General features: G+C 42.4%; 1 protein-coding gene across 1 annotated transcript in view; it reads left to right on the forward strand.

The window, feature by feature from the left end:
• BMERB1 (bMERB domain containing 1) overlaps positions 1-26,632 on the forward strand; it is a 46,210-nt gene that overhangs the window by 12,470 nt on the left and 7,108 nt on the right. Inside the window, exons 2-3 of the mRNA XM_040079473.2 lie at positions 10,108-10,231; positions 24,826-24,899. Coding sequence (XP_039935407.1) covers positions 10,108-10,231; positions 24,826-24,899 — 198 coding nt within the window. The remainder of the gene's footprint in view (positions 1-10,107; positions 10,232-24,825; positions 24,900-26,632) is intronic.

Genomic DNA, 26,632 nt, shown 5'->3' on the forward strand with positions numbered 1-26,632 from the left:
TTGGCTCAGATGAAAAAAAAGTTTCTAACACCTACCTCATTAGAAAGGTGACTTCTCATAGAGGAGACCTCTGACTTTGCACCGAGGATGTGTATTTGTATTGATTTTTGCAAAATAGAGTGAGTTCATATACGAGGTATGAGGTCACGTATTACCGTGGTACTGAGAATTTTTCTGGGCAGCATTTTAAATGGAACACATTCCAGACTGCGTATGTAATTAAGAAAATCTTCTCTAGGTCTGTGATATGTGGTATATGAAACACTATCATGAGAAATCAGCTGATTTGTCTCACATGCAGAGATTTATTTTTTTGTTTATCTGTGTGTAGGGGCAGAGTGAGAAAGCAGAAGAACAGAACATTAGGGAAAGTTTCTGGATTTAGTCCTGCTGGGATAACGATGGCACCCTTCCATCTGGTTAGGTCAGTAGGAGAATCCCTGATGAAATACACAGTGGTACATCTCCTAGAAAGAGGTGGGAAAATGCCACTCTTATTTCAGCAACAGCAAGACAAATTAGATTGCTTTGTTCCAGACTGACCTGTAATATGGTCTGGGGGAAATTGCTTTCATACCTCACCTAAAGTCACCAGCCAAATGTGTGAAAAATCCTGCTGTCAGAGCATCTGGCAACAAGGAATGTTGTGCTGGTACCCAAACCACAGTTTATTTAAAATGGGAAATAACAGTAGGAAGTCTGGAAAATGTTCTTGCACAATTCAATTATAGTACTTTGTGAAGTCTGTCATAATTCTCTGCAGACCTAATTATGTGGACAGCTTTTCTTTAAATCCCACTCAAACCCACTTAATCCTTCTTTATGCACAACAGAAATGGATGAGATACCGCAGGCTATTTTGCAGATGGGCTGTAGTTGTCTTGAAGAGAGTTTGTGGCTCAGTTCAGGCACTGAGAGCTGGGCTCGGAAATGGTGGCACCAATCGTGGCAATGCCCTTCCAATGTGCTGGAATTGCTCTGAAAAAGTTCTGTATGTGAGCAAATCCTTTTTGCACTCCTGTCAGGATTTCTGAGGCACCAGTAAAGACACACTGTGCTGCTTGATATTTATGTCTAATGTGTGATAGGAACTATACTGAGATGATCCTGAGCTGGCTACTGGGCAGTCATCTGCAGGACAGCTTGCATCTGAAGGCATGAGCTGTTGTGACCTTATCACAGCCACCATAAGGAAAAAAAAAAGTTATAACTGCCAAATTTAGAATCTGGATATTTGAAAACTGCCTCAACTCAGAGATGCAGCTGATATTAAAACAGAGGATTTGGTTTCAGCTGAGTGGAGAATTGTGTGCGAATCCATGAATAATGCGTCTGGGGATTTTTAATTCCATAGAACTTGAGTTTGAAAAGGTTTTTATAAAGAGATATTAATTCCAGCTCCCTTTGCTGTTTTCATGGTTATGTTTTCCTCATTTTTATGCGTTTGCCCTCTAACCAGCTGAAGAGATGTATGCAACCTTGTTATCACTGAGTAAATGGAAATTGGCTGGGGCATGCAAATTGCCCAGACAGTCTTGGAATTGACTTCAAAGTAGCAAGGTTGAGCCCTGTAATTGAAGTGTCAAAGCCCCTAAGGGTTTTCAAGATCCAACCTGTGTCATTAGGTAATTTATTTCAGTGGACATCCTTCTGCATATCCTGAATTTATTTACATCACGATCACTTCCTGCAAATTTCTATCACACTAATACACACACTGTATATTAGTATTTATGACAACATTATGGCATAATCAAATCAGGCCTGGGGCTTTTATTCATTGTTTATGCAAAGATTTTAATAGGAAGCTGCTTTTATCTTAGCTTTTCAAAGAAACCTTAGTTCAATATTAAGTTCTGACTCCTTGGTCATTTGTTGCTGTGAGTACTGAAATACTCTTTCCTGATCCTTAAATATGGTTTTGTATTAGCTCTTAAGCTACTACAAGAGAGGATACCACTGAGGAAGAGTCCTCCCAGAGTATCCAGAGTACTGTGAGTCGCAAGTCAAGACATATAAAAATAGAGAAAACTAGTGGAACTCCCAGTAGCAGAAAACACTGCCATGAAAATCATACTGATATTGCTACAAACCAGCACCAAATCAGAGATTTGCAGCTAGAACTGATTCTAGTTACAGGTAATTAAGTAGCAAATTGTCCCACTGTACTGAGTCAGTTCCTTGCACACACCAGCACCCTTAGTTCCAGAGGGAGGAACATAAAATCAGAGCTGGAGCACTGTTGATGGGATAGTTTAATTTGACAGGATGCGTCTTTATGACTTCCTTCATGGGGAAAGAGTCTGCAATCTTTGTAGGGGCAGTGTCAGACTGCAGAGGACACTGGATCTCAAACAGCTAAATCCTACTTTAACGAGTAAAGCCCCAGAAAATGGTCAAATTAATCTTCTCTGCTTCCTGAGTCCACCCTGCTCTGCCTGCAGGTACACTGTGCCTGAGCTTGTTCACAGGACCTGTCTCCAGCACCACAAGCAGATGAGTACCACAGGGCTGACAGCATCACAAGTCAAGAGAGGGCTGAAATCTTAAGTGCAAGGTAGAACAAATGGAATTTATAACCCAAATATAGGATAGCGGTATAGATTTTGAGGTTCATTGAAGTCTGAATATCACATTAAAACCTATGCACAGCATTAAATTTCTACAAGAACTCCAGCCTGGTGGAGATTCACAGGATCCTTATTGTCAAGGCAGGATGAACAACTCTTGCCAGATGAGCTGTTTTTTTCAGGATATCATTACAACCAAGATGAAGCTTTCTATGCACAGAGCAGTTTCCTAAGACTAGAGACATCTTTTTCCTGGGGGAAGTGTAAGATTAAAGGGTTGCATAATTACCCACTTAGGAAACTGAAACTGTCATAAACTGACAAAAAACAAAGCCAAGAGTAATTACTACTTATAAATTTTACAGGATAACAAACAAGACTTTAATTGATGCTTTTTTTAAGAGGCAAGATTTTTATGGATCTTATCATTATGGAATTGTGCTGGTATATATATTTAAATAGGGAGCAAGGGCAAAAAATTGTCCCTAAATTAGAAAGTTGGAACCATCATTTAACTGTAAAACCTCTAGTTAACAAAGTACTGAAGACCATCCTTAATTAGCAATCACTGTTACCACTGACTGTCTATTTCTGCTTGAGGACATATAGGTCAGTGGGAAAACTCAAAGCGGGATCTCTTTCAGGTTCAGTTTTTACCCAGCTGTATTCAGTGCAATGCAACTTGTTCTACAGAGGTACAAAAAAGATGGAAATCAACTGAGAATCTTATTTGGGCAGTGGGCAAATGCAGGCACTTCCATCAGATGTGACAGGAGTCATTGTGTGCAGTTCTTTGAGTGTAACACCACAGGAACCAAAAGGCCTTTGAGAGTTAGAGGAAGGAGTTAACATTCAACACTGTGAATCTGAAATCTCAGTGAGACCAAGTGTACAAAAGGCTGAAATGGGAAAGAATAGACTGCTGCCATCAGGCTTTCTTGCAAAGGTAAATAATAAAAAATAAAAGGTCAAAGCTTGGAGATAAGAACAAGAACATACAGGATAAGCAAGTAAAAGAATCTTTTTATAATCAGAGGCGTTTAGATATGGAACAGACAGTGCAGTGATTCTGGAAGTGCAGTGGGCAATTGCACACGGTGCTTTTTATATTCTCTCCTCTCCTAATTTTAAAATGGGGTCAATATGGTGGAGTGTGAGTGAAATATTTTTGAAGTAGAAACTTATGTTTGAAGATACCTAGGCTGTAAATCTGCGATAATTAAAAAATAAGGAAGTATTCATGACCTGGACAAAGTAAGTCCCAATGTTATAATTGTGCTATTACACCCAGACCACAGCTGAAGGATGGGCAGAGCCATCACCAGTCACAGCAGATGATTTAATGGTTCTTGGAGAGGAAATGATATGGCAAACAGAATGATCTGTGGTGGGTTTTGGATGAGCAGAGGTGGATAAATAGAGAAAAAAATTCATCATATGTGTCTCTCTATAGACATAAAATTCTGATCTCTTTCCTGAGGAGCTGCAGAATGGACCAGATGCAAGGGACTGCTCAAGTGCAGCAGTTTGCCCCAGAACATAAGTGATCTGTACCCAGCACAGCACAGAGCTGAGGTGGCCACTGCTTTGTGCTTCGGGTTTGCTGGAAGCAAAAATGCACCACAGTTCCCCACCAATCAGATAAATCCCCCACTTCTTTTTCTGCTCCAAATGATGGTTGAGAAGCAGGGATATTTGATGACCGTGATGCTCCCAGAGATGCTGGTGTTTAATCAGCTTTCAGGAGGCGTCTCTGGATCCTTCCTGCCAAAGAGGATCCCTAGAGCTGCCAGCTTTCACAGCTGCCTGTTGCAAAGCCAAGCTGTAAGGGGACTCAGCCAGCCCAGAGGTTTATGCTGAGACTTGGAGCATGTGAAAAAAACACCTTTGGGATTTCTGGGTGCCCTGCTGTCTGGCAAAAATATTTGAAGCTTTGATGCCTGGTTTAAGCCAATATCTCAGGGCCCTAAGGTTACCCCCTGTGCATCTGAGAGCTGCATTGCAGTTGAAGCTTCTGATTATTTTTGGAATTTAACATTTCCAGAAGTGCAAGGCTGTTCTGGATCCTCATGCACTGAAAGGAAACAAGGGTCTTTGCACAGAGGGATTCTTTTTGACTTTACAGTAAATGTACTGAATCCAGTGTGTTATCCCCCAAATACTCTGAATGCCACTTCTCTAGCATTTTCCAGCAAGACACTGCTCTGTCTGAAAGCTTTGGCTACCACTGCTTGCAGGGACAAAGTACATCTGGCCACCTGTGAAGGAGATGTGCTCCTTGTGTTAGCCCAAAGTGCAGTTCATGACTCTGTGTGCTAGAGATCCCAAAATTTAAATGTGTTCCTCCATTCATGGAGAAGTACCAATAAGGATTCAAAAATTGTAACAGTCACAAGAAGAAGAAGAAGAAATCAGCTTCCTGCTAGAAGCAAAATTCAGCTGTGTTATCTCCAGCATTCAGTGCCATTGACAGCAGTGGAAGTGAAGTGATTCTGAGAACTTCTGCACACCTGACTGTGACTGGAGTAGCACATTAGCTTTTTGCTCCTCCAGTAAGAGCCTCTGCACATTCCTATTGTCTTCAGAGATTACTTTCCCACAGCGTTAAAACTCAGCAGGTATTTGCGCTGCTGCCACCTCAGCGCAGCCTATTAGCTGCTCACTGAGACCTGCTGCAAGCAGCAGCACCATTTTACTGAATTTGGTGCCGTCACCAGCCCGTCCTTGGTGCAGGAGATGAAACAGGAGAACAAATTGACAAGCAGAGGGAAGAGATTGCCTTGAGGGAAAAGAGGAGATTACAGCATTTCTGAAAGAACCCCTGAAATGGACTGTGAGCTGTGTTCTGCAGCAGGATGAGGACATTCCTGGGATGTTTCCCAAAGCCAGACTGCTGCCAGTGTCCAAACCAAGAGAGGCAGGCAGTGAAAGCGGCAGAGAGTGGGATGTGCTCACAACCAGCTCTGCCACACTGGTACTGCCCCTTCTTTCCCTTTCCCCCAGTCTACCCATTTTAGATTGCACAAGACTGCAGCCTCACAGGCAATTGAGGAACAAAACACATTGCAGCTGTTTGTATTGTATTTATATGGTAATTCCATCAGAAAGCATTGAATAAATACCGTACCACACTCATGCCAAACTCAGTAATTGTTAGGCTTCACAGTAATGGAATGGCGAGGCAGGTTGGATTAGAAATAAGCAATTAAATGCAGTTTTTCCTACACAGGTTAGTTATTGGCCACTGCATCTTACACCAGAAGGGTTAAATCAAACAGAAAAAAAAATCAACTCTGAGGCAACAACAAAAGGTACAGTAAAAGGCCTGGCTGCAAGTCTAGCCATCCATGGCTCCAGGTGACATGCTAGTGACAAACTGCAGGAATAATCTGATTCTTTCACACGACCATAGTTTTATCTGGAATATTTTGAACTAAAATTAATTTTTCTGCATTATGCAACTATTTCAATTTCCACCAAGCATGCCTTTTTTCAGCGGCTCTAGCTCATTCTCTCTTCATCCATTTCTGACCTGTGCCTCCTGCTTGCTTCTGCTTTGTCTCATCAGCTAATAGTGGTCTTGAGAGTCTTGATTTTGATATGTCAAGTAGCGTGAAGAGTTTACTTGCTGCACTCTGCTCTATTAGCACTTAATATACTTCAGTGAATAAAGGATTAGCTCGAGAATTTCACAGAATTCTTGAAAAAGCCCCAAAAGTGCTGACCCAGATTTGGAACAAAACTTATCAATTAACATTTTCTTAACAAGGATTATCTTATTATTGGAAAATTTAAGGGCGTGGAAGCAGGCCTCAAATTGCTCGATTTAAGTCCAGCCCAGAACAATGACTTAAAATAATTTTGAACTGGAGCACCACAATTGTGTGGGCTGAGGAGCAGGTTTGGGTTCCCACAGCGGAGATTCGGGCCCCTGTGTGCCGCTGAACCGCGTCACCTGTGGGTGTGCCGTGGCAATGACGGCCCCTCAGGAGAACGAAACGGCTGCAGAGCACGGGGAGCCCGTCCCACGGGGCCGCCATCGGTGTGGCACCGAGGGCCAGCAGCAGGAATTAATTCCAGCGTCCCTCACCAGCTGGTCTGGAACTATTGGCACCAGGTGTGAGGCGTTCTCCCAGTTCTCACTGTGTCAATGCGGGCTTCTTTTAGAGTTTTCTCTGCGCTTACTGACTTAATAGGCAATTTATTTTTTTTTTTGTTGCTTTTAAACACAGCTGGCTACTGTTCTATTTCTGGCTGGCACACTGAGGGTGAAGTGTGATCGTGAAGTTAATACCCGGTTTAACTATACCAGTCTGCATTTAAATTGAAGCAAAATTATGCATAAATGACTTCAGGTTTACCTCTTCAGTCTCTCAGTGTATGTAATAGCTTGATAATTTTATTTCCCTGTAGTAATTATTTTGTGCTAATATCGTTTTGTGCATGCAGTAATATCATTTTACTTGTTTCTTTGTCACTGAAAATTATCCTGGAGGTTGCAGAACAGACAAAATAGTTTCATCCTGTCACACCGGCTGTGACTAATCTCAGTGTTGTCTTCACTTTTGCTTTATGAATTTTGTCTCATTACCAGAAAAAAAAAAAAAAAATCAATATATGCTAAAAAATAGTTGACTACTGCATACCTGTTTTAAATAAAATGAAATGTTCATTCTTTCTTTTTTGAAAATGTAAGGGACTTTCTGTGTGAACCTGTTCTGAATCATGTCTCAAAGCACTAGAGGTGTCATTACTCACTGGGACAGAGTTAGAGTTTACTAAAGGCTCAAAAATATTAACATCACCTTCCCCAGTGGTTCATATCCCCGGAGCTCAAACCATTTTATGAAAAATAATAAATTCTCCTTCGGCACAGCTGCTGCCAGGTAGGCCGGTTCTCCAAAACCACGCTGTTGGAAGCGGGGCTGAGCCCCGAGAGAGGCCGGAGATCCGTGAGGATCCGTGCTGAGCGGGGAACGCTGGCGGTGTCCTCGCACCCGTGCTCCACTCCGCTGCTCCAGCCACTCCTCTGACGAGCTGGGAACTAATTCCTAATGCTTCCTACATTTATTTCCCTCCACTTTCAAACTTCTGCTGCCTTGTTTGCGTTTCTGATTCTTTTGGAAACGCTGCGTAAGTTTGGGTCGCTTTCAAAAATTTCTTCTCTGGTTCAAGCACACGTTGAGTGGGATGTGAGGGAGAATCTCTGAGTGTTCTCAGGGGGTCAGAGGAGATTTCTGCCTGTCACACTGATTCCTGTGCTGGTTTAAGCACATCACTGGGGCATAAGGCTTGTTTGTTCCTGAATTGTTGGAGTCACAGGGTGGAGGCTGACCCCACACGAGGGGTGACAGCAAGGCGCTTACGGCTAGAGCTGCAGAGGGCAAGTAAATGAGGTGCCTTTTTTATTTTTTTTTTTGTGGGTTGTTACCCTGTTTTTTCTGAGTTTTTAAAGCCTTTTGAAATGGAGTCAGATCTTTTAGTTACTGTACAATATTAGAGCAGTTTTCTACCTTTCCCACAGATGCAACATAAACAAATCCTTTGTTTTTCATTCTCTGTCCTTTGTTTGCATATTTCTAACCTGAAAACAATTGTAACTGACAATTGGTCTGGCCACTGAGGCTGAGGGGTGGAAACCCCAAAAAGCCAATCTTCTGCTAGACCCACAAATGTATAAAAAGTAAAAATAAACAAAGGGGTCTCTCTTCTCTCGGCTCTCTCAGCTGTGAGCTGGGATCGGAAGGACCTCTGTGAAAATCTCTTGCCTGTGTGTGACTGCTTTGTGTGTCCTGGTGACACTGGTTTGTTTTTTTTTTCTGTTTTCTGAGCTCTTGAGAGCTAATTTTATAATATATATATGTATGTGTAATTTATTGATGGTTTATATTCCTATTTACCAGTATTATCTGCTTTAATTCATGGTAGCATCAGAATAGCTTCCCATCTCCTGCTGATATTTCTGGCAAGCACTGAAAATGAGAGGTGGGCCTGTGGGAACCTCATGACATTTAGGCTACACATCAGCTAAATATACTCCAACAGACACAATGATTTCTAACAGGAAAATCCGTCTTGTACAGGCAGCCTTTATGTGTTCAGACACACGAGACAGCCTCACTTTACAGACCAGTTTTGCAATTTGAGTTTAAAATCAACTGCTGAAACATGTCTGTTCCCTCATGACAGACATTTCAAAATCTGTCTCACTTTTTTATCCTCGAGATTCTGTTATCTTGAAAAAAAAAAAACAGTGATTTTTTTTAACATTTGTTTCCCTACTTTCCTCATTAAGAAATGAAGTCAAAACTTTTAGATATTACTAGCAGGATAACTTAAAAAATTATCTATTTTTAAATACAAGGGAAGTATATTTTGTTTATATAGTATAGAATGTTTTTCCTCTTGTTGTCTCCATTTTGGAAGAACCATGAGCTAAGCTCATACAGGGGCTATTTGCTGAGATTTTCTAGTTTCATTCCTACTCCAAGTTTTTGTCAGAAATTCTTCTCAGCTGTGCTTAGTCTGTCATGAGGGACTTGGGAATTTGTCTCCTTTTAATTAATTGAACAGCTTATTTTCTGATGCTTTTTGTCTGCTGTTTTCTACATAATTATACTGAGTACATTTTGACCTCTCTATTTTCCCCTTTTCAAATCAATACAGCTGAAACAAGCCTTCTTTCAGGAATATCTCTCCATTTGGGTACCAAAATATGCAGCCGACCTATTTTTCAGTGTCTAAATTCTTGTTTAAAGTGAGGGCCAAGTGTGATGAACCCTTGGAATGGGGTATTCCAGCAGCCAAGCAGTTCTTTTTCCAAACCCATCTTATATAAATTGGTTGCTTTACATTCAGGGAACTGTCCATAGCCCCGTTTCTCTCTGGGTTACATAGGTAATACATCAATTATTCAGATATAATCACTGAAGCACCCTGGCCTTACCAGCTGCCAAGTTATTACTGCAAAGTGCTTTTTGTCTCCTCAACCAAATTCAGTGTCCTGGTGAGAGGCACTGAGCCCCTTGCAGGATGAGGTCCTGCATCCTTTCTGACCTCATCCTCGGCTCCTCTGCCTGGGGCTGGGCTCCGGGGGTGGAGTGGCGTGGAGAGTTAGAGGAGTTAAAGGTGGGAAACACTCATGGGTTTATGTTGCCTGCACCAAGGTAGGACTCTTCAGAGCTGCCAGTAATTGCTGTGAGAGGCTTTTGGAGCAGTCAGTTTGTGGTGATAGTGGGTAAGGAGTGGTGGCTGTAGCTTGGACGGGGTTGGGATTCCTCAGAGGAATGCTCGAGCCTGGCTAACAAAATCATTGTCACTCTGGCTTAGGGAGTATTTCACTTCTAAACGGTTACATTGCAGCTAATAAGCAAAACAATAGAGAAACCAGTCAGCGCAGCGTTCAGCTAGAATATTTTTTACTGCTTAAATTAATTACTCCATAGTTAGGTAGCTCTGTGATTTAATTTACATTCCTGAAAAACACCATTAAGACAGTCTGACTGGCTTAATTCATTTTCTCTGCTTCCACACACAGATCAACTTGACATAATTTCAATGGCTGAAACAACAATGATGCCTGAGGAAATTGAGCTGGAGATGGCAAAGATCCAGAGACTTCGGGAAGTCTTAGTCAGAAGAGAATCAGAACTCAGGTTTATGTAAGTATCAATCCTTCTGGGAAAACACTATGCAAAATTAATCAAAATAGGAAAGAATGGTATTTAGAAGACTTTTATCTGCTTGACATTTTAAAAGGGAGAAAGATAAAGAGCATCCAGTTAGGTGAGCACTTGCAAAATACTGTTGGGAAATGATTTTTGTAGTTGCAAAGGAAATTACCTTTTTTTCACTCAGCACCTTTTTTTTACTCGGCACGATTTGCAGAATACATAAAATGGATCTCTTTTCCTTACAAAAGGAAACTTTAGCAAAGTATGTGTCTATGGAGCATCTTTTTCTACCTGATTTCAGTCCTTTGTGGCATGGATATTTGCCTGAACAATTTGTCTGAACAAAATATCAACAGGTAGGGGATTTGAAGCTTCCACAGTCTAACATAATTCAGGCTTTATTCCTACTTCATTAGTGGTCTTAGACAATTCGTGTCACAAGAGAGCACACTGTGTTCTGCACTAATAGCAGCCAAGATTTGACATTTGTTAAATGGAAGCCATTAAGTTGTGAACACAGAACACTTTCTGATATATCAAATTAAATAGCAATATTTAATTATACTCCAAGAGGGATTTTTAAAGTTTCCAAAAAGGTCAGGCACAGGAGCCTCACTGAAGGTTCATGAATATTGATCCAATTCTGATGGTGAAGGCAATTGGGTTACTATTCCTAAATAATCAAATTTAGAAGATCAGAACTTATTAATAAGAAGTGTATTATTTTGAAGTGTCCTTAGTCTGTGAGTATCTCAGGTCAGAAACAAACGCCTTTGCTGACAGGTCAAGAAATTCAATAGCTCTAAAACCTGCTGAACTCAGACCCTTGGCATTAATGAAGCTCCAGTAGCCTGAAAAAACTCACTGGCTTTCTGCTCATGTTAAAGTACAGGGGACTGATACTTTGACCCTTACACTGGAGGTTAATTTTAGTGCCCTGAGTGGCATTGCCAGAAGCTGGAAGCAAACAGCACAGACACAGCACATCTGTCTTTATTATCCCAGAAGACTTCTGCCCAGAATCACTGCTTAGACACCTTTGGAATAAGGACTGGTAGTAGTGGCACTGACCTTTAGTAATGCCATAGTGGTACAAATAAAGTGAACAGGAAAGGTTTTGTCACTCCTGTTCCTGGTAGTCAAGTAACTACTTGGTTATCTGTTTGTACATAAATTTAATCTGGAAGAAGCCTCATCATTGAACCCTGCACTTCTGTTGACATTTTCTATATCAAACAAAATGCTGAGCCAAACTGCCCCAGTGAATGAGAGCAATTGTTCTGTTTGTTCTGGTATCCAGTCTGCTCTTTTCATTTCCCCCATGCTCACACTCTTTACTCTGTATTGCCTGGCAGGTGTTTGAGTAAGGGATTTAACACAGGAGAGCTTTCTTATTGAAAAGGGAGTACAACTGACATTCACACTGTGCAACTGTTCTCCTCGTGGGTTAGATCTCATCCTCACACACTGCCTGGAGGTGCCCTGGAGCGCTCCCAGCCTCTCCCTGGCACAGGCAGGACAGCTCTCCTGAGCAGCAGTCTGCAGGAGGCTTGGCCCAAGGGACTGGCAAAGCAGGCAGGTGGCAAAGGCAGCGACTGCCAGAGGTGGCCCCAGTTTTTTTTTTCTAAGTCACCGAGAGCCATGGCCAGAGACCCTCTCATTCCCTCAGCTGCAGCAGCCCAAGGTGATTGCTTTTCCAGGGGTATTCACACAGCTTTCTAGCCCAGCTGCTGCCTGCTGTGGGGCAGAATATTCTGACTGTGCTCATTAATCCCTGAGGCAGTTAATTCAGTTTGTAAACGCCACTGAACAAAATGGCCAGAGAGAAGCATGTTCATGTGATACCCAAGTAATACAGCAGCACCTGTTCTTTACTGCCTCTCATGCTGGATAGCTTATGCTGGCAGAAGGGCTTGGCTACATTTTTCTTCAATGACAAACATCTTTTAGTGACAAATGTATTTTAACGACCTGTTGCTGAGATTAACAGCATAACTCATGGCTACCTCAGTGGTCCAAGTTTTGTATCTGTTTCACTAAGCAAATTATATAAACTCTAATTCATACACCTATTGTGGAAGACTTTATATGTAGCTATATTTTTTTTCCATTTGATTGCTGAAGTAATGAATTGCCAATACCCAAAGACCAGAAGTCTGTATGTAGGTCATGAGTTTTAGTAACTGTTTTTTTCTGACAGGACTAGATTCCCCTGGGAATGACCTATACAACCAGCCACATGAAGCTGATCCTCCTCAGGCAGGTTTAGGGCAGACAGCTTTGAGCACTGCTAACGAGCAGCACTACACCTACGCTCAGACCACGAGTGCCAGGCCAGCTCTAATGAGAACCACTTCTTTTAGTTCTTGCATCTGCTTTGCCTTTAATTAACACACATAGTATTAGAGAAACTGGGTGGTGTGTTTGTATTCTCTTCGTTGCCTTTCGTGCTGTTAGCAACAGAATAGAAATTCTCTTGGGTTAAATTGAGGTTTTTTTATAGTTCCTATGAAAGCATGAACGTGATGAAATGATTCTGTATCCCTTGCACATCCAGCCACAGCTCACCTTTCCAGCTACATTTTTTAAAGTAACGGTTCATTCTTCTCACTGTCTGTCTGTCTGATGGATCTTTTTATTCTTTTTATTCAGCCAGATCCTAAAGCAGGAAAATACACTGTAGCTGTGCTTAAAGCTAGCAGTGCTCTGTAGCTGTGCTCAGTGTGTCCCCAGCCCTCAGGGTGCCTCTGGCTCCCTCCTGTCACAGGCACACGTGGCCTGTCAGCTCTGCTTGCACACACCACAGGTGCCACAGCTCTTCCCTGCATTCAAAGATGCTCACTCAAGAATAAGAGAACAAAACACTGCAAGCTAGACCTGCTGCTGATGGAAACCGCAGCAGGCTCTTCCTCTGTCAGGTTCAATCCATGGAAGGAATGTGCTCTGAGGCTGCTACTTGAATTTACTCTTTTCCTTGAAGAAGATGCAAATGTGGTAGCCACGAAATAAGGACATTAGAGAGAGAACTGCTCTAGGTTGACATATCGGCCAGCAAGAAAGCCCCAAGAAACCCAACTGGAAAAGAACCCTAGCAAGGTCTGGATGTGCAGTGGACGTGGATTTGGTTTGCATTTTTCACACTGGTGTGTGACCAAGGAAAAGCTGTTCCTGCTGGTTTACGAGACCATCAGTAAGGTGATGCTGCTTCTGGCAGATCCTCAGCTGAGGCTGGTATAGCTCGTGTCTCTTCAAACAGCACAAACTCTGCATGAGGGGGTCCTTGGCAGAAAATCACAGAACAGTTTGACTTGGAAGGGATTGTACCCATCAAAATGATTTTAAAACTCAGAAGATATCTTTAAGAACGTGTTGCAATTTCACTGCCTCTCTATACCTACAAGATGTGCTGTCCCCAGTCCCACAGAGCAGCACATACTGGTTTTTAGTGACAGACCAAGGATTCACTCTCAGACAAGCCCAGATATTTCTGTAGTCTGCCTATCACTGTATTAAAAAAACCCTTCCCCAAAACAGAGAAAAAAACCATCTGTGAGAACAGTGGAAACAGGTTTTACCCTGTTTAAAAATGAAACAGCAAAAATTTTTAAGTGAAGACCACAGATATCTGTACGGTTTCAATACATGTGATTTTTCACTCTTTTGTGTGACTTTGCAGTCTTTTGTACACTCTTTTTCCTCTGCCTTGCAGAGACAAGTGGAAATTCCTTACTGGTGCACTAAACATAATGTTAAGACCTCAATTCAGTATTAAAAACTAAAGCACTTAAAGATGAAGTGTTGTCACACAAAGATACATTTAAACAGTGTGACTTTCTGGAACTCTGAAGTGAAGCAAAAATATGCACTACAGAAACTCCAACTGACATCTCTGATTTTCAAATTTGTAATAATTTTTATTGCAAAACACAGCTTTTAAAATTCTGCTGCATGAAACTCAGTAAAATCAGACATGTTGCAGCTTATTCTTAGCCTGTCCCCTGAAATTTTTTGATTTGAAAAGCAAGGAAAGCAGAGGAATTATTTTTTTTTATTTGCTATATACTACAGTGAAATAGTTCATCCTCTAGTGTTTACTTTATAAGAGGCCAGCTTTCTGATAATTCTTGTTTTTCTTTTTATCAAGACAAAGAAACAAAGAAAGCAAAATGAGCTGAAGAAAGGAGGGCAGCTGAAAGTAGCTGTACTCTTCATACCCAGGAAATCCACGTCACTTCTGGCTGAATATCTGCTTGCTATGAAGAATTACCTGAAGTTTATAAGGAGACATTTTTCAGATTTCAATTTTCAATTATAAAATCAAGCCTTCCTCAATTAGGTAATGCCACAATTTATATTGCACAATTTTATTTTAGCTCAGGCAAGCTCAGTCACAGCAGAGCAGATGCACTGTGATTTGGTCTGTAATTACATTATCAAATCCTATTTTTATCTCAAGACCCTGCCTTGCTTAGTGTCCAGGATGGACCTCCTCAGGGTATGTCCAGGTTATGTAGGAACTGTGGCTGTTTGTAGCATCTCTCCTTCAATGATACTGATACTATGAAATTTCATAAGCTTATGCCAGGAGCTGTTGTAGCCGTCTCCAGCCAACCCAGGAAATGAAAATATAGCTTGAAGCCATCATATGCTGTCTCCAGTTCTTCTTGGTTTGTTTTTAGAATAGCTGAGAACTCAGCATATATTGCTATGAAGGAGACAATATGTACAGAAAATCCTCAGTTTATAGCCTGCCAGCATTCCCCCTCCTTCGCTTCTCAGCTCCTTTCTTAAGGCGTTCTGTATAGGGAGTTTTGGGTCAAAGTGTAAATGTTCAATCTGTCTGTGCTGTTGAGGAAAGCAGACAGCACTTCAGAACACGCACACTCTCTCTTCCTTTCTGATTCTCCTGTCCCACTTCCTTTTTTTTTTTTTTTTTCCTTTCCTGGTGAGATAACAGACGCAGATGCTGAGGGAGCTGCTTGGGCAGCATCCTCTTTGTCACACATTTAATGTGTTGCTGCTGTGGATGTGTTTGGCTTCAGAGGCAGTTTAGGATTGCTGGGGGCATGGAAATCTACTGTGCTGAAAGACACGGTTGTAAAAATGGATGATGCATGTGTTAGCTCAGTTTACCTGATGGGGAGAGGCAGCAAACCCTCAGACCTCTGTGTGATACAGAGCAGATCAAAACTGAGCTTCAAAATCATTTGTAGAGCAAAATTCATGCATTTTAAAATGCACTAGCATGTTGGGACCCAGTAAATATTATTAGTAAAGGTGAGATCATCTCACCAACAGTTACTGCCTGTTCCTGTGGAAAAGCATGGAATTCTAAACCAGCATCCACTGTCATCATGGAGCACAGTCTGTGGGAAATCTGCCAGTGCCTGATACTGCTGGCTTTCCAGATGGAAAGCAAAGCTTGAAGCCAGCTTTATTGGATGACCTTGAACTAAAACTGTGGAAGTTGCTTCCACCTGTGATAGCTGTCTTGGGATGGTTATTTCTGCCATGGAGGTGATACTGAATGGCAGTTTTTTAATGCATAGGGAGTAGAAGATATTAAACATAAAGCCCTATTAGGTTGCTTTAGGCAATTACTGAAAACATTTTACTCAATAAACTTTTTTTAATCTGTAAAACTGCTATAAACACAATGGTGTATTTGCTTAATGTCTGTGTGGTTATTGCATCACTAAACTAATACTGTGAAGAAGCCAAATTCACCTCCACACTGACTCAGAATTAAAATTGGTCATTGTCTTTGTACACTCTCACTACACGTTAGTAGATGACTCCCTCTTCTCCAGAGTGCTCATAACATCTACATCATCCAAATTCTCCATGGTTCTATTCAGGATTTTAGATCATTTGACACTATTATGTTTGCTTACTTGAAATCCCAGACCTTTTATGCAGAAGTTTGCTGTAACTTGACTTTGCAGTCCCACAGCTTCATTAGCTGTCCAGAGTACATCATTTTTCCCTAGTTTGGTTTTTCTTTCTCTTGCTTCAAGTCAGGTTTACTTGTTCTTTACTTGCCTTTTTCACCTTTCTCCTTCCCCAGTTTGCAAAACCCCATAAATCTCCGTTGTCCTGCTGTGGTATTGTTGTATCCACTGCTGGGAGTAGTTAGAGGTGGGATAGTCAGTTGTGATCATTCTGGAGGATATTGGGTATAATGGTAGAACCTCAAACTTAGGGCAAATTCATGGAGAAAAATATAAAGTCCACATTCCTTTTAAGAACACCAGCATTCACAGAGGTCAGATAGGAGTCTCACTTTTATGTCATTTGCACTATGCACAGCACATTGGTATTTTAAATACAGAAAGGCATCTCTGCTGCCTGCCTGCCTTAATGCAACCACTGCTAAGGGAAGCAGCACCAGAGTACACAAGAGCTGCTGAAGTGGGAGGTTAATTCCCTTGGTGATGACAACCTTAAATGAACCAACTTAGAAATCCCATGTTTTAATTAGAGTGCAGTAAATCTAGTAGACACAAAGTGGGATATGAAGCAGTCTCATGACTGGCTGAACTCAGAAAGTAATGCTGCAAAGTACTACAAAAATGTGTACATGGAGTGTTCCATTCTCAGGTGAGAAAAGAAGAGGCAGCAGTAACCGCTGTCTTTGTATGAACAAAGTTCATTTCAAATTTTAATTCCTTTTTGAACCAAATACTTTAACACTCTTACAAGTGTCTCACCAATGTGACATCAGCTCTGATTTCTCAGTGGTTTTGTGCCTCGTGTGGCAACAGAGCCCCACACTGAGCATCACCCGGGGGAAGGGTGAGAGGGAGGGAGAGTGGAAGGAGCTAAACAGGCTGCCAGAGGTGTGAACAGCAGTGGTAACTCACTGGTTATATTACTGCTAAGCAGGTGCTCTGACCTTTGCTTTCTTGGGTACTTTTGATTCTTCTGCTGCTCCTTTTCTTTCTTTGTGCTGCATATTAGCTGTTTTCTGTCATCTAAGGTGAAGCAGGGAATTCCCTTGGGACTCTTTACCTATGTGTTCAGCATCTGGTTCTTGTCTCTGAGTTTGGCACCCTGCTGTTACTGCAGTGTAAATAAATAAGACCAGCAAAATGAGGGTTTTGTTCATGAATAGAGCTGTTGTCAGTGTTTTCTGATAAGATCCATCTTTTCATGGAAAGGAGCAATAAATCTTTTCTCCTTCACAGTTCTGGAATCTTAACAATACAGTATCACTTATTGTGATTTCCCTCCTTTTTTTTTCTTCCTGATTGTATTTTGCTCCAGGAACATAGGATGGACTTGGGGAGGCCGTAGAGAAGGAGGCAGTTGTGTGATGATACATATTATTCAATAAATATAAATGTCATGTTGTCCTCTTCATAAGGTAAGGCACCAGTAGGAAAACCACCAAGCCCAGCTGTAAGAGGGACACCATGGCTGTCCCTCTGATACAGCCTGCTGTGGCACAGGCTCTTCTGCCCACTGTAGAGCTGGGAACTCCTGTAAGGTCCAGCTCTCTCAAGTCTCCCAGCTCCTCACAGGAAGCCTGGAAGCCTCTAGAAGATCAGTTCAGCACAGGATTGCAAAGTTCTGCACTGTGCACTTGGAGCTAAGAGTACAGAGATCAGCTTGCCAAGAGGGAAGAAAGCGCCTGAGTTCAGTTTGATCTCTCTGCAGACCCCTCTCCTTTGCCCTGTTTGACCATCAACCCCAGAGGAAAACACATTATACTTTCAGATGTGTGGTTGTAAAAATGGTGCATTAAAATACTCTGAAAGGAAAAGCAGTTTTTTAGCGGTATATAACAATAAACATATAATTTAGAAATTATTTAATTAATTGTAAACTTCGTAGGTGAGATGTTTTTGTCTTAGAAAAAAATCGTCATTGTCTCTGTTGGACGGCTAGAAAAATAGCTCTTTAATAGAGAATTTTCTTTGAACAGTATTTTCTACATTGAATCTGTTGTGGTTGTCACAAAATGCTGTTAACAGAAGAGGGAGCAGCTTTGATCTTTGACATTGTCATTTTTAATGCAGAAATTTAGCATTGTCTTTCCAGTTGTAACCTTTTATCCCAAACGGTTTTCCCCTTCCCAGTTCTTGGCCACCTGGTTTGGTGCTCTGGTTTGCATGAGTGGAAGGTACAGTGGGTTGGAGACCACCCCAGCACATCAGGCACACGTGGCACTCACAGATCCTGGGCCCCCTTTTGGACAGCTCAGCTTCCTCTGGGCGAGGATGTTCTGTAATAAAGTGTCCCTCTTGCCCTCTGGTATTTCACTGGTCCTTCTCACTTGTCTTCTGCTATAAATGGGAGAGTAACCAGTGAATTGAAAAGCCCTGGAAGGGACTGTCAGTGTTTAATTTTATACCAGAAACCTTTATATTCTTTTCAGCTGCGATAACAAATAGTTGCTTTTCTGGTTTTAAAAATAAGAAAAGGTCAAACATGAAGGCAAATGAAGAAGGAAATGTGTCATCGATTCTGCTGGAGACAATGCACAGTCAGACCTAGAGTTTCCTCCTTCTGGTGCCTAATATCCAAAAATAGAACTACCAGAGTAGTTCAAATGAACCAGGCCCTGTGCTTTAGCGTAGAATCTTCTGTGTGCTGCTGCAAAGGGCTGATCCTTGTGAATTTAAATCTGACTTCTCTATTGTCTATACATTTTTAGACAAATTAACTTAGTCAATTTTTGCCATGTGGAGAAATATTCCCCTCCACAGTGGGGCAATTTCAGGAAAACTCCTCTTGTTACTATTGATTCATTCTGCAACTGGCAGAGGAGATGGCCATGCTCAAGAGAATTTAGCAATGTCAGTGAAAATGAAAAACAGACAGCCTCTCTAGACACTGTTCTGAATTTATGTGAAATACGCCTTAAATATCAACCTTCTGGGACTGAGAATTTCAAATGCCATCTTCGATTCTCTGAAACAACAGCTGAATTACATCACTGTGCAGGTTGTGCTTCAGTAGCTTCTATGCACTGTTCCTCCAGCAGAGAGCACTTTCAACAAGGAAAGTTGGACACTTTAATAGTGCAAGTTAATCACAGGACCTGTGATTTGTGAGCTGCCCTGCCAAGCAGGCTGGTCAGCAATCTGTTACCTTCACTGCCAGCTCTGTGTCCTCCAGCCCCAGCAGCACCAGGTGCTGAGCTAAATAACAGTGTGATAAACACACACCATAATGACTCAAACAAGGCCTTCTGTATTCATTAAATGTTGCCTGTGATCTCACAGATTTATAATTAGAAGATGTAAGTAACTAAGCCAAGCTGATGGGGACAAAAAGGAGGCAAATGTAGAAGAGGAGCATCAGGTGGAGGTCGGTCACTTCTCCCACACAACAAGCAACAAGGCAAGGGGAAACGGACTCAAATTGCACAGAGAAGGATTAGATTGGATATAAGGACAAGGTTTTTTGACTGAAAGGGTGATGAGGCATTGGAACAGGCTGCCCAGGGCAGTGGTGGAGTCACCATCCCTGGAAGTGTTCAAAAGGCGTGTGCAAGTGGCACTTGGGGACGTGGTGCAGTGGTGAACCTGGCAGAGCTGAGGTAACTGGTGAACTCTATAATCTTAGAGGCATTTTCCAACCTTAACAGTTCTGTGATTCTATAAATTTATTGTGCTCTTGTAGCCCCAAGAACACTTTCACCATTGCAGATTCCCCACAGCTTTGGCAAAGCCACAAACACCTGCAGTAGCCAAAGGCAGCCTCCACTGAAGTCCCTTGAATTTGCAGCTTGACATCATCCCCATCTCTGTAGCAATCCTCTTTATTTTTACACATCTCTTTACTTCAATCCTCAGAATTTCTCCATCACTACTGGCTGCTCTTGGCTGGTTTCAGCATGCTCACTGGAGACTCCACCAAGGAGATGATCTTTTCATCCCTACATGGAGACCTTCAGTTACATAATCATGTCAGCTTGTGACTTAGCATGACACCTGATTGTCAGGCCAGCTCCTAGGCTGGCACTATCAAAGTCTTCAGAAACTCTAACAATTACAAGCATTTTACTCCAGAGGCAGGAATGCATTAAAACAGAACTAAAAATAATCTAAGTGCCTGCAAGCCCTCCTGGAAGTGAGGGAAGGAAACCAGCAAACCCAGTCCACATTCCTTTTTTAACTTCAAGCACTTTAATCCAATAACAGAAAACAAAGGAATCTCAGACCTCCTCTTACAGATATGCTAGAGGGAGCACAGATCTATTTCTAGCTTTGAAAGTCATTCAGCAAAGGCAGAAGCTCTCTAGACACACTGAACTGCTCTGCTCATCCTGAAATCAATGGAAATGATATTTGATGCTTATGTAGGTGTTACTAATAGTTCTTACACTCAAATACAAAGTGTTTGTCAGTCTTGTTGGCCATCTCTTCTTTTTGGCTGACCATTAAGGGGGAGTGTTTGCTGATTTTTCTGTGAGCTTTCACTCCAATTTTTGCTTTTCTCCTATGCATGTCTCTAGATGGCACCTAGGTCTTACACTGGGCAGTTCGGTGTTCTTGGCTATAAAGAAGGTAGAAAAATTCAGCTGTTGAGGAATAATTTTTACTGAAACAAAACAAAACAATTCTTTTGTGTCTGGTACAGGATGTTTCTTTTCCAAGTCCCGCCTCCATCGGCTCGCACAGCCCCTGGGGCCTGCCAGGGCCCAGCTGAATGGGAGGGCTGTGCTCTCCGTCCCTGCTCCCCCTGGTGCAGAGGGGCCCGGCAGAGGTGACTCCTGCTGTCCCCTCTCTGCTGGATGGGGTGGCAAGGACAGCCCCGGGGCACTCTCCCCTGGTAGCTGGACCACAGGAGCATGTGATGGGGCTGAGTCACTGTGCCAGAGCACTGCAGGCTCCCCAGCCGCTTATTTTCCTGTCATTTTGTCACATGTTTAGAAAATCTTCTGCTTGCGCTGTTTATTCGTTATGAGGTTTGGGTTTTTTTTGTTGTTGTTGTTTCTTTCTGGCAAACAGAGAGTCTGCTTGTAGGTTGTGATGATATAGCTTGAAATACCAAGAGAGAAAAGAATAATACGTGCTTGGGTGGTATCTCCAAGCATACAGAGGGGGTTCTGCAATAAGCCATCAGGAAAGAGAGAAGCAGAAGTGCACAGAGCATGTCAGGAATACACGAAAGCACACTGAGAATTCATCCCTAGTTCAAAACTGTTGCAATTACTTCAGGAATGGATTTGGGCTCCTAACCAGAGAAATGTTTTATCATACTCATAATTCATGTGTTTAGGATTCCTGGGCAGACATTTAAAGCTCAGCTCTGGAGGAAAAACTGCCATATTGTAACTGCTGTTTGCTTCACTGATGTTTTTCTACAATCTGAAAAGTGTTTTCACAGGGACTGGAAAGAATGTACCATCTCTTCCAGAAAAGAGAGAAAACCTCTGTAGGGCAGGGGGCGCAAATGAATTTTTTCTCCTCTACTCTGCAGACTGCTCTCCTTAAAATTTCCAAAAGCTCTTTTTACTTCCTATAGAGGTCTGGTAGTAATACCAAGATGCTCTCAGTCAAACCCTGCTGACCATCCAGCTTCCAAATGAGAAATACTACATGGGGATTTTATTTTATTTTATTTTTTTTCAGAAGCAGCATTAACTTCTTCTGGGAATCCTGTAATTACTCACATCCAACATCCAGAGCATAAGGGGAAAAAGAAAGGAAGGTTCATAATACCAGACTGAATGGACTTCCAAGAGATTTCTTCTCCAGGAGTTCCTCTTCTTCCCTTTTCTTCAAGGGCAACAAGAAAACTCCTGCCCAGGGCAGCACCTGTCACCCTGCATTCAGTATTATTTGCTAGCAGATGTGGGATGTGCTTTGTAGTTACAAGCAGCCATAGATCCTGCTTTCATTAAGTCAGCTAGATGAAGCTTTGGCATGGTCCCATATGTCCCTCAGCCCTCCCTTTTGTTATTTAACCTTTTTTTTTATTACTTTTTTCCTAATCAGCCCTGTGGAGTGGATGAAACACAAAGGCTGTTTGACACAGATGGGAGCAAAGATGTTCCATGTGCTTAGGGGGATTGGTGCAGATGGTAGGTTCAGTTCTTGTCCATCAGCACAATGCACCAGCCTGCAGAACTGGGACTCTGGAGAGGTCATCTGACTTGTGATCTTTGGAATTTGTGTGGTCACAGAGCTGTTACAGACCTAAAGTGCTTTGGCCACGGATTTACTTCTCTGCTGTGTGTTACAAGGCAGCAACAAAGTTTAGGTCTCAGGAACAAGAGGTGCTAAGAATATACGTGGAGTACCAGCTACGTGCTCTGCAGTCAGATTAAAAACCAGCCAAATCAAGGGGGAGAAAGTGCAGTGAAAGTTGCAACATGTGGCCAGTACCTTTGCCACAAATTAGGCACAGGGACTGTAGGGACTACTGAACATGAATGATCTTGCTCACTTGGAATATACTGCTGGTGACATTTTAAATTCCTGAAAATCCTCAGAGAAGAGCAGTGCCATTAGCTTTTTGGAGTTCCTTAGTGAGGGCAGGGAGCCAAACTGATATAGTAAAGTATTTTAATTAGTGTATTTCAGAGCTGCTCAGAATGAAGCCAAATCTTTTGAATCAGAAAAAAAAATCCTCTCTGTCTATCACAGAGATCTCTTTTGTAGAAACTCACTGTTCTCTTCAGCAGTTGAGAGTGTGGCTCGATGTCATTTGAATACAGTTCAATATTGAACATTTCTTGCCAAGAAACCGTCATCTTTGTTAGGCACGGTCATCTTAGTCAAATGTATGGAGATGACAGCCAAAGTGCATGAACATTGAATAGATAAGGAGCTGTGAGGCTTGCTCATATCCCAGCACATTTGGAATACTGACTCTCCTGGGAGGACAACGTTTAAGATTAATTGATAAAAGTAATTTCAGTGCCGTTTAGTGTGATGGATCTCAGGAGGAAAGCAGGCTTTGCTTGCGATGAGCATGAGTAATAGGGGGAGCCTAAGTAAAAATATTCATCAGTAAAAACATCTCTGCCTCCAAGTGTCCTAAACACACAGAGCGAAGGACCTTGCACTAGTCCTGAGGCAAACATGCTGATCTTCCCAATAAAACCAAGTCTTACAGGACAGATGGGCACTGAAAGAGCAGATCCCAGTGGAAGTGACGGGGTACACAAAGAAGGAAGAGAGGTCAGCAATGAGGATTATCAGGAGAGGTATTTCATGGGAGGAGAGGTAAAAAGGCAGCAGGAATAGCTGTCGTGGCACAGTGAAAGTAGCAGAAGAGGCAAGATGGAGTTAACCCAAGCAGTAAATAACAGAGGGATCAACACGTTTTGCTGCCAGGAGCAAAGCAGCTGAAGGACAGCTCCCTGCAGAGACCCGCGCTCCTCGCAGAGGCGGCAAGGAGAATAAAAGCTCTCGGGTTGTGATTAAAGTCTTATTTGTGCCAGAAACACCTCCTTTTTCCACTCCTCACTTAATTCAATCATTTGGCTGCGTTGTCCTTTGGGGGCTCGCTCTCACGTACGCACACGCTCGAATCCCTCAGCCTTCCTCTCCAGAAGTGCCGCGGTGACAGCCCCTGCTCTGGTGGCACCTTCGGGTGCTCAGGCAGCAGCCAACCCACCCTGAGGGCCAGGATTGTGGAAAACAGAACTCACACATCCGTGGGCAAGAGAATGTTGGTGAGATCCAAGCCGAGAATGTACAGTTAATCGCACAGGCTGGGTTTTGTGCTCTTCAGGGGGTGATTTCAAAATGGAAGCCCCAGATGCTGCCCTTGGAGCCAACACCTGAGCCTTTGGCTGCCTCTGTGGCTGAGACACTGCAATAAAACCTGTGCCAGGAAGCTAATGCTGAGGGCTGCCACCTTCCAGGGGAATGATTCAGCGTGGCAGCCCTCGGGAGAAGCAGCAGTTTCAATGAGAACTGAAGGTGCCAGATTCTGCTAATGTTACTTTTTTTTCCTTTTAAGCCGTCTTCTGTGTCTTGACATTAATGGACTTTCTGCACATACCGAGGATTTGAAGCATTCAACATCAACCATGGAGGACATTCACCCAAGGCACAAACCCTCAAAAACAGATAAATGCCAAATTATGACAGTTTCCAGATCTCTGGTGTCAGAGCTGAATTATTAGTGAGGTCCCAAGGAAAGCTGGTAGTGGAATATGAACCTTGGCCTGGCTGTACCAAATAAAGCATCACCCTCTGCTGCCCCTTCCCAGGCTCTCTGCTATTCTTGCTCTTTCCCTAATGAAAACTCCTGCTGCAGTAAGTGCAATATGGCACACCTGTCTTTTCCCAGGACCATTATGGATACAGGTGCCCATTCCAGAAAGTTCTCTGATGTTCAAGAAAGTAAAAGGCATCTGAAATTATCCACAGTGACAGGTATGAACCTACATACAAATTAGAGCCAGTAATTCGAGTCATCAAGGGCTCAAAGGGCGTTCAGTATTAAATACCCTTTGCTTTCTGTTAAGCAAGGGGAGTGAAGAGTGTCAGGATCCATTTTCAGGCTGACAGACCCAGGCAAGGCCCAGGTCATGTATTCAGCTGACATCTGGCCAGTTCCATCAACACAGAGGGCAGTTTGCATGTCTGACCATGCTTTTTCTGTTTCTGCAGGATGGATGACATCCAGCTGTGCAAAGACATTATGAACCTTAAGCAAGAGCTGCAGAGTTTGGTAGCAATCCCAGGTAATGGCTGTCTCCATCCAGTATTAGGATAATACTCGTGTTCCTGACACCATCCCCACCCCTGCATCACCCACCCCTGCCCCAACAGTCAGAATCTCCTCCCCACAAGGTGGAGTTTCATCTCTCTTTCCTCTAGTCCTTATTTTTAATTCCCTTTTCCCTGCCCATCTCTAATCTCTGTCTCTAAATTTCTTTTCATGCTGTATTTCACTGCTCCCATGGCAGCAACCCTGCAAATATCACTCAAACAAGGAGCACATTCCTTATTTCTTGCACTCCCTCGGCAATCTCAAGGGAACCAAGTGGCACAGAGATTGTCAGGCAGAAAAGACAAGTGCTGAGATACCAGAGATAAAAGAGGGAGAGGAGAAGGATTTATAATGTGATTGATTTTTTCCTTGCTACACCAATCCATTGTCACACCTGTAGTTAAATCTACTTTCTAGGATCAAGAAGAACGTGTTTCTACAGAAAGCAAGGCCCAGAACTCTGGTTTGTGTTTTGCCATAAATCTCTGCAAATTCACTGTTTGAAGGAGGGACAGAGTTGTGAGCAGTTCTGCAGTGCTTGGCTCAAAACTCCAGCTGCCATCAGAGAAGAATTTCAGCTTTGCCATTTTAGATGATCCACAACAGCCCTACTCTGTTCCAGAAAAAACCAGACAGATCCTGCAAAACACTCAGCAACTGCATCTACACCATTTACAGCACCTCTCACTGCACAGCTTCCAGCACCCTGCAGAAATAATTTGCCCCTGCTTAACTATGAAGTCCAGGTTTTGACTGTCCTTTGGTTATCCTCATTTTTCCTCCTCACATTTTATTGAGCAACTCTGAAGGACAACTTTGTCCCCAGAAAGGAGAGAGAAGGTCACTTGTGACATAGGAAAGAGGTCTGCTCTGAAACCACCCACTCTCAGCTGTGTAAGAACTTTGCCACATTTTGCACCTAACAGAAATAGATTAATAATATTTCTTATTTTTCCTTTCCTTATACTTCTTAGTAAAAGTCACATTTTAATAATAAAACAGTTGGTTCATTTGTTCAAATGGAAAGGATTACAAATCCTAAGTATCTGTGAATGATGCCCCTTGCCTCCCTTTTCTGACCTGCAAGCTTTCCTGTCCAGACTTTTAACTAACAGATAGGGTTAATCAGCTTGCTTTCTTTTGGTGTTTCTGCTGTTTGGTTTTTGGTTGTTTTTTTTTTCTTTTAAATCTTTTAGAAATGATTTTCCAGTCTCAAGGCCTCAAGCAGCGACCGACACTTTGCAAATCTCAGCAAACTTAAGAGCCCAACCGGTGAAGTTCCAGCAGCAGCATCTCCAGGCAGGATCACAGGAGCTGGGTGTTAACAAAGACAAAGCAGCTGCTGGCACTAAGTGCCGAGACAGCATGTGCCTAACCTGGAAAAACATTTTCCAGAAACGGATTAATTCACAGGATTTCTACCATAATTTTCCTGTAAGAACACAGATTTGTAAAAAGAACTGCTCTTTGATTTCAGTAGACACAGTTTAGCCAATTTCAGTAGATATGGAGTCAGTATTTTAGTACACAGAATATGCAATATTTTGCCACATCTATTAATATTTTTAGTAGACAGTTTCCTGATGGATATAATGGGAGAGCACATCTCAATTTAGGAAAAGGATAGATTGAAAGGAAGTAGAAAGTAGCTTCTACCTCCAGAAGTGAGGAGGATCCATGCTTCTTAGCCATAAGAGACCAAGC

This window comes from Hirundo rustica, chromosome 15 (genome assembly GCF_015227805.2).
Source record: "Hirundo rustica isolate bHirRus1 chromosome 15, bHirRus1.pri.v3, whole genome shotgun sequence".
NCBI lineage: Eukaryota > Metazoa > Chordata > Aves > Passeriformes > Hirundinidae > Hirundo > Hirundo rustica.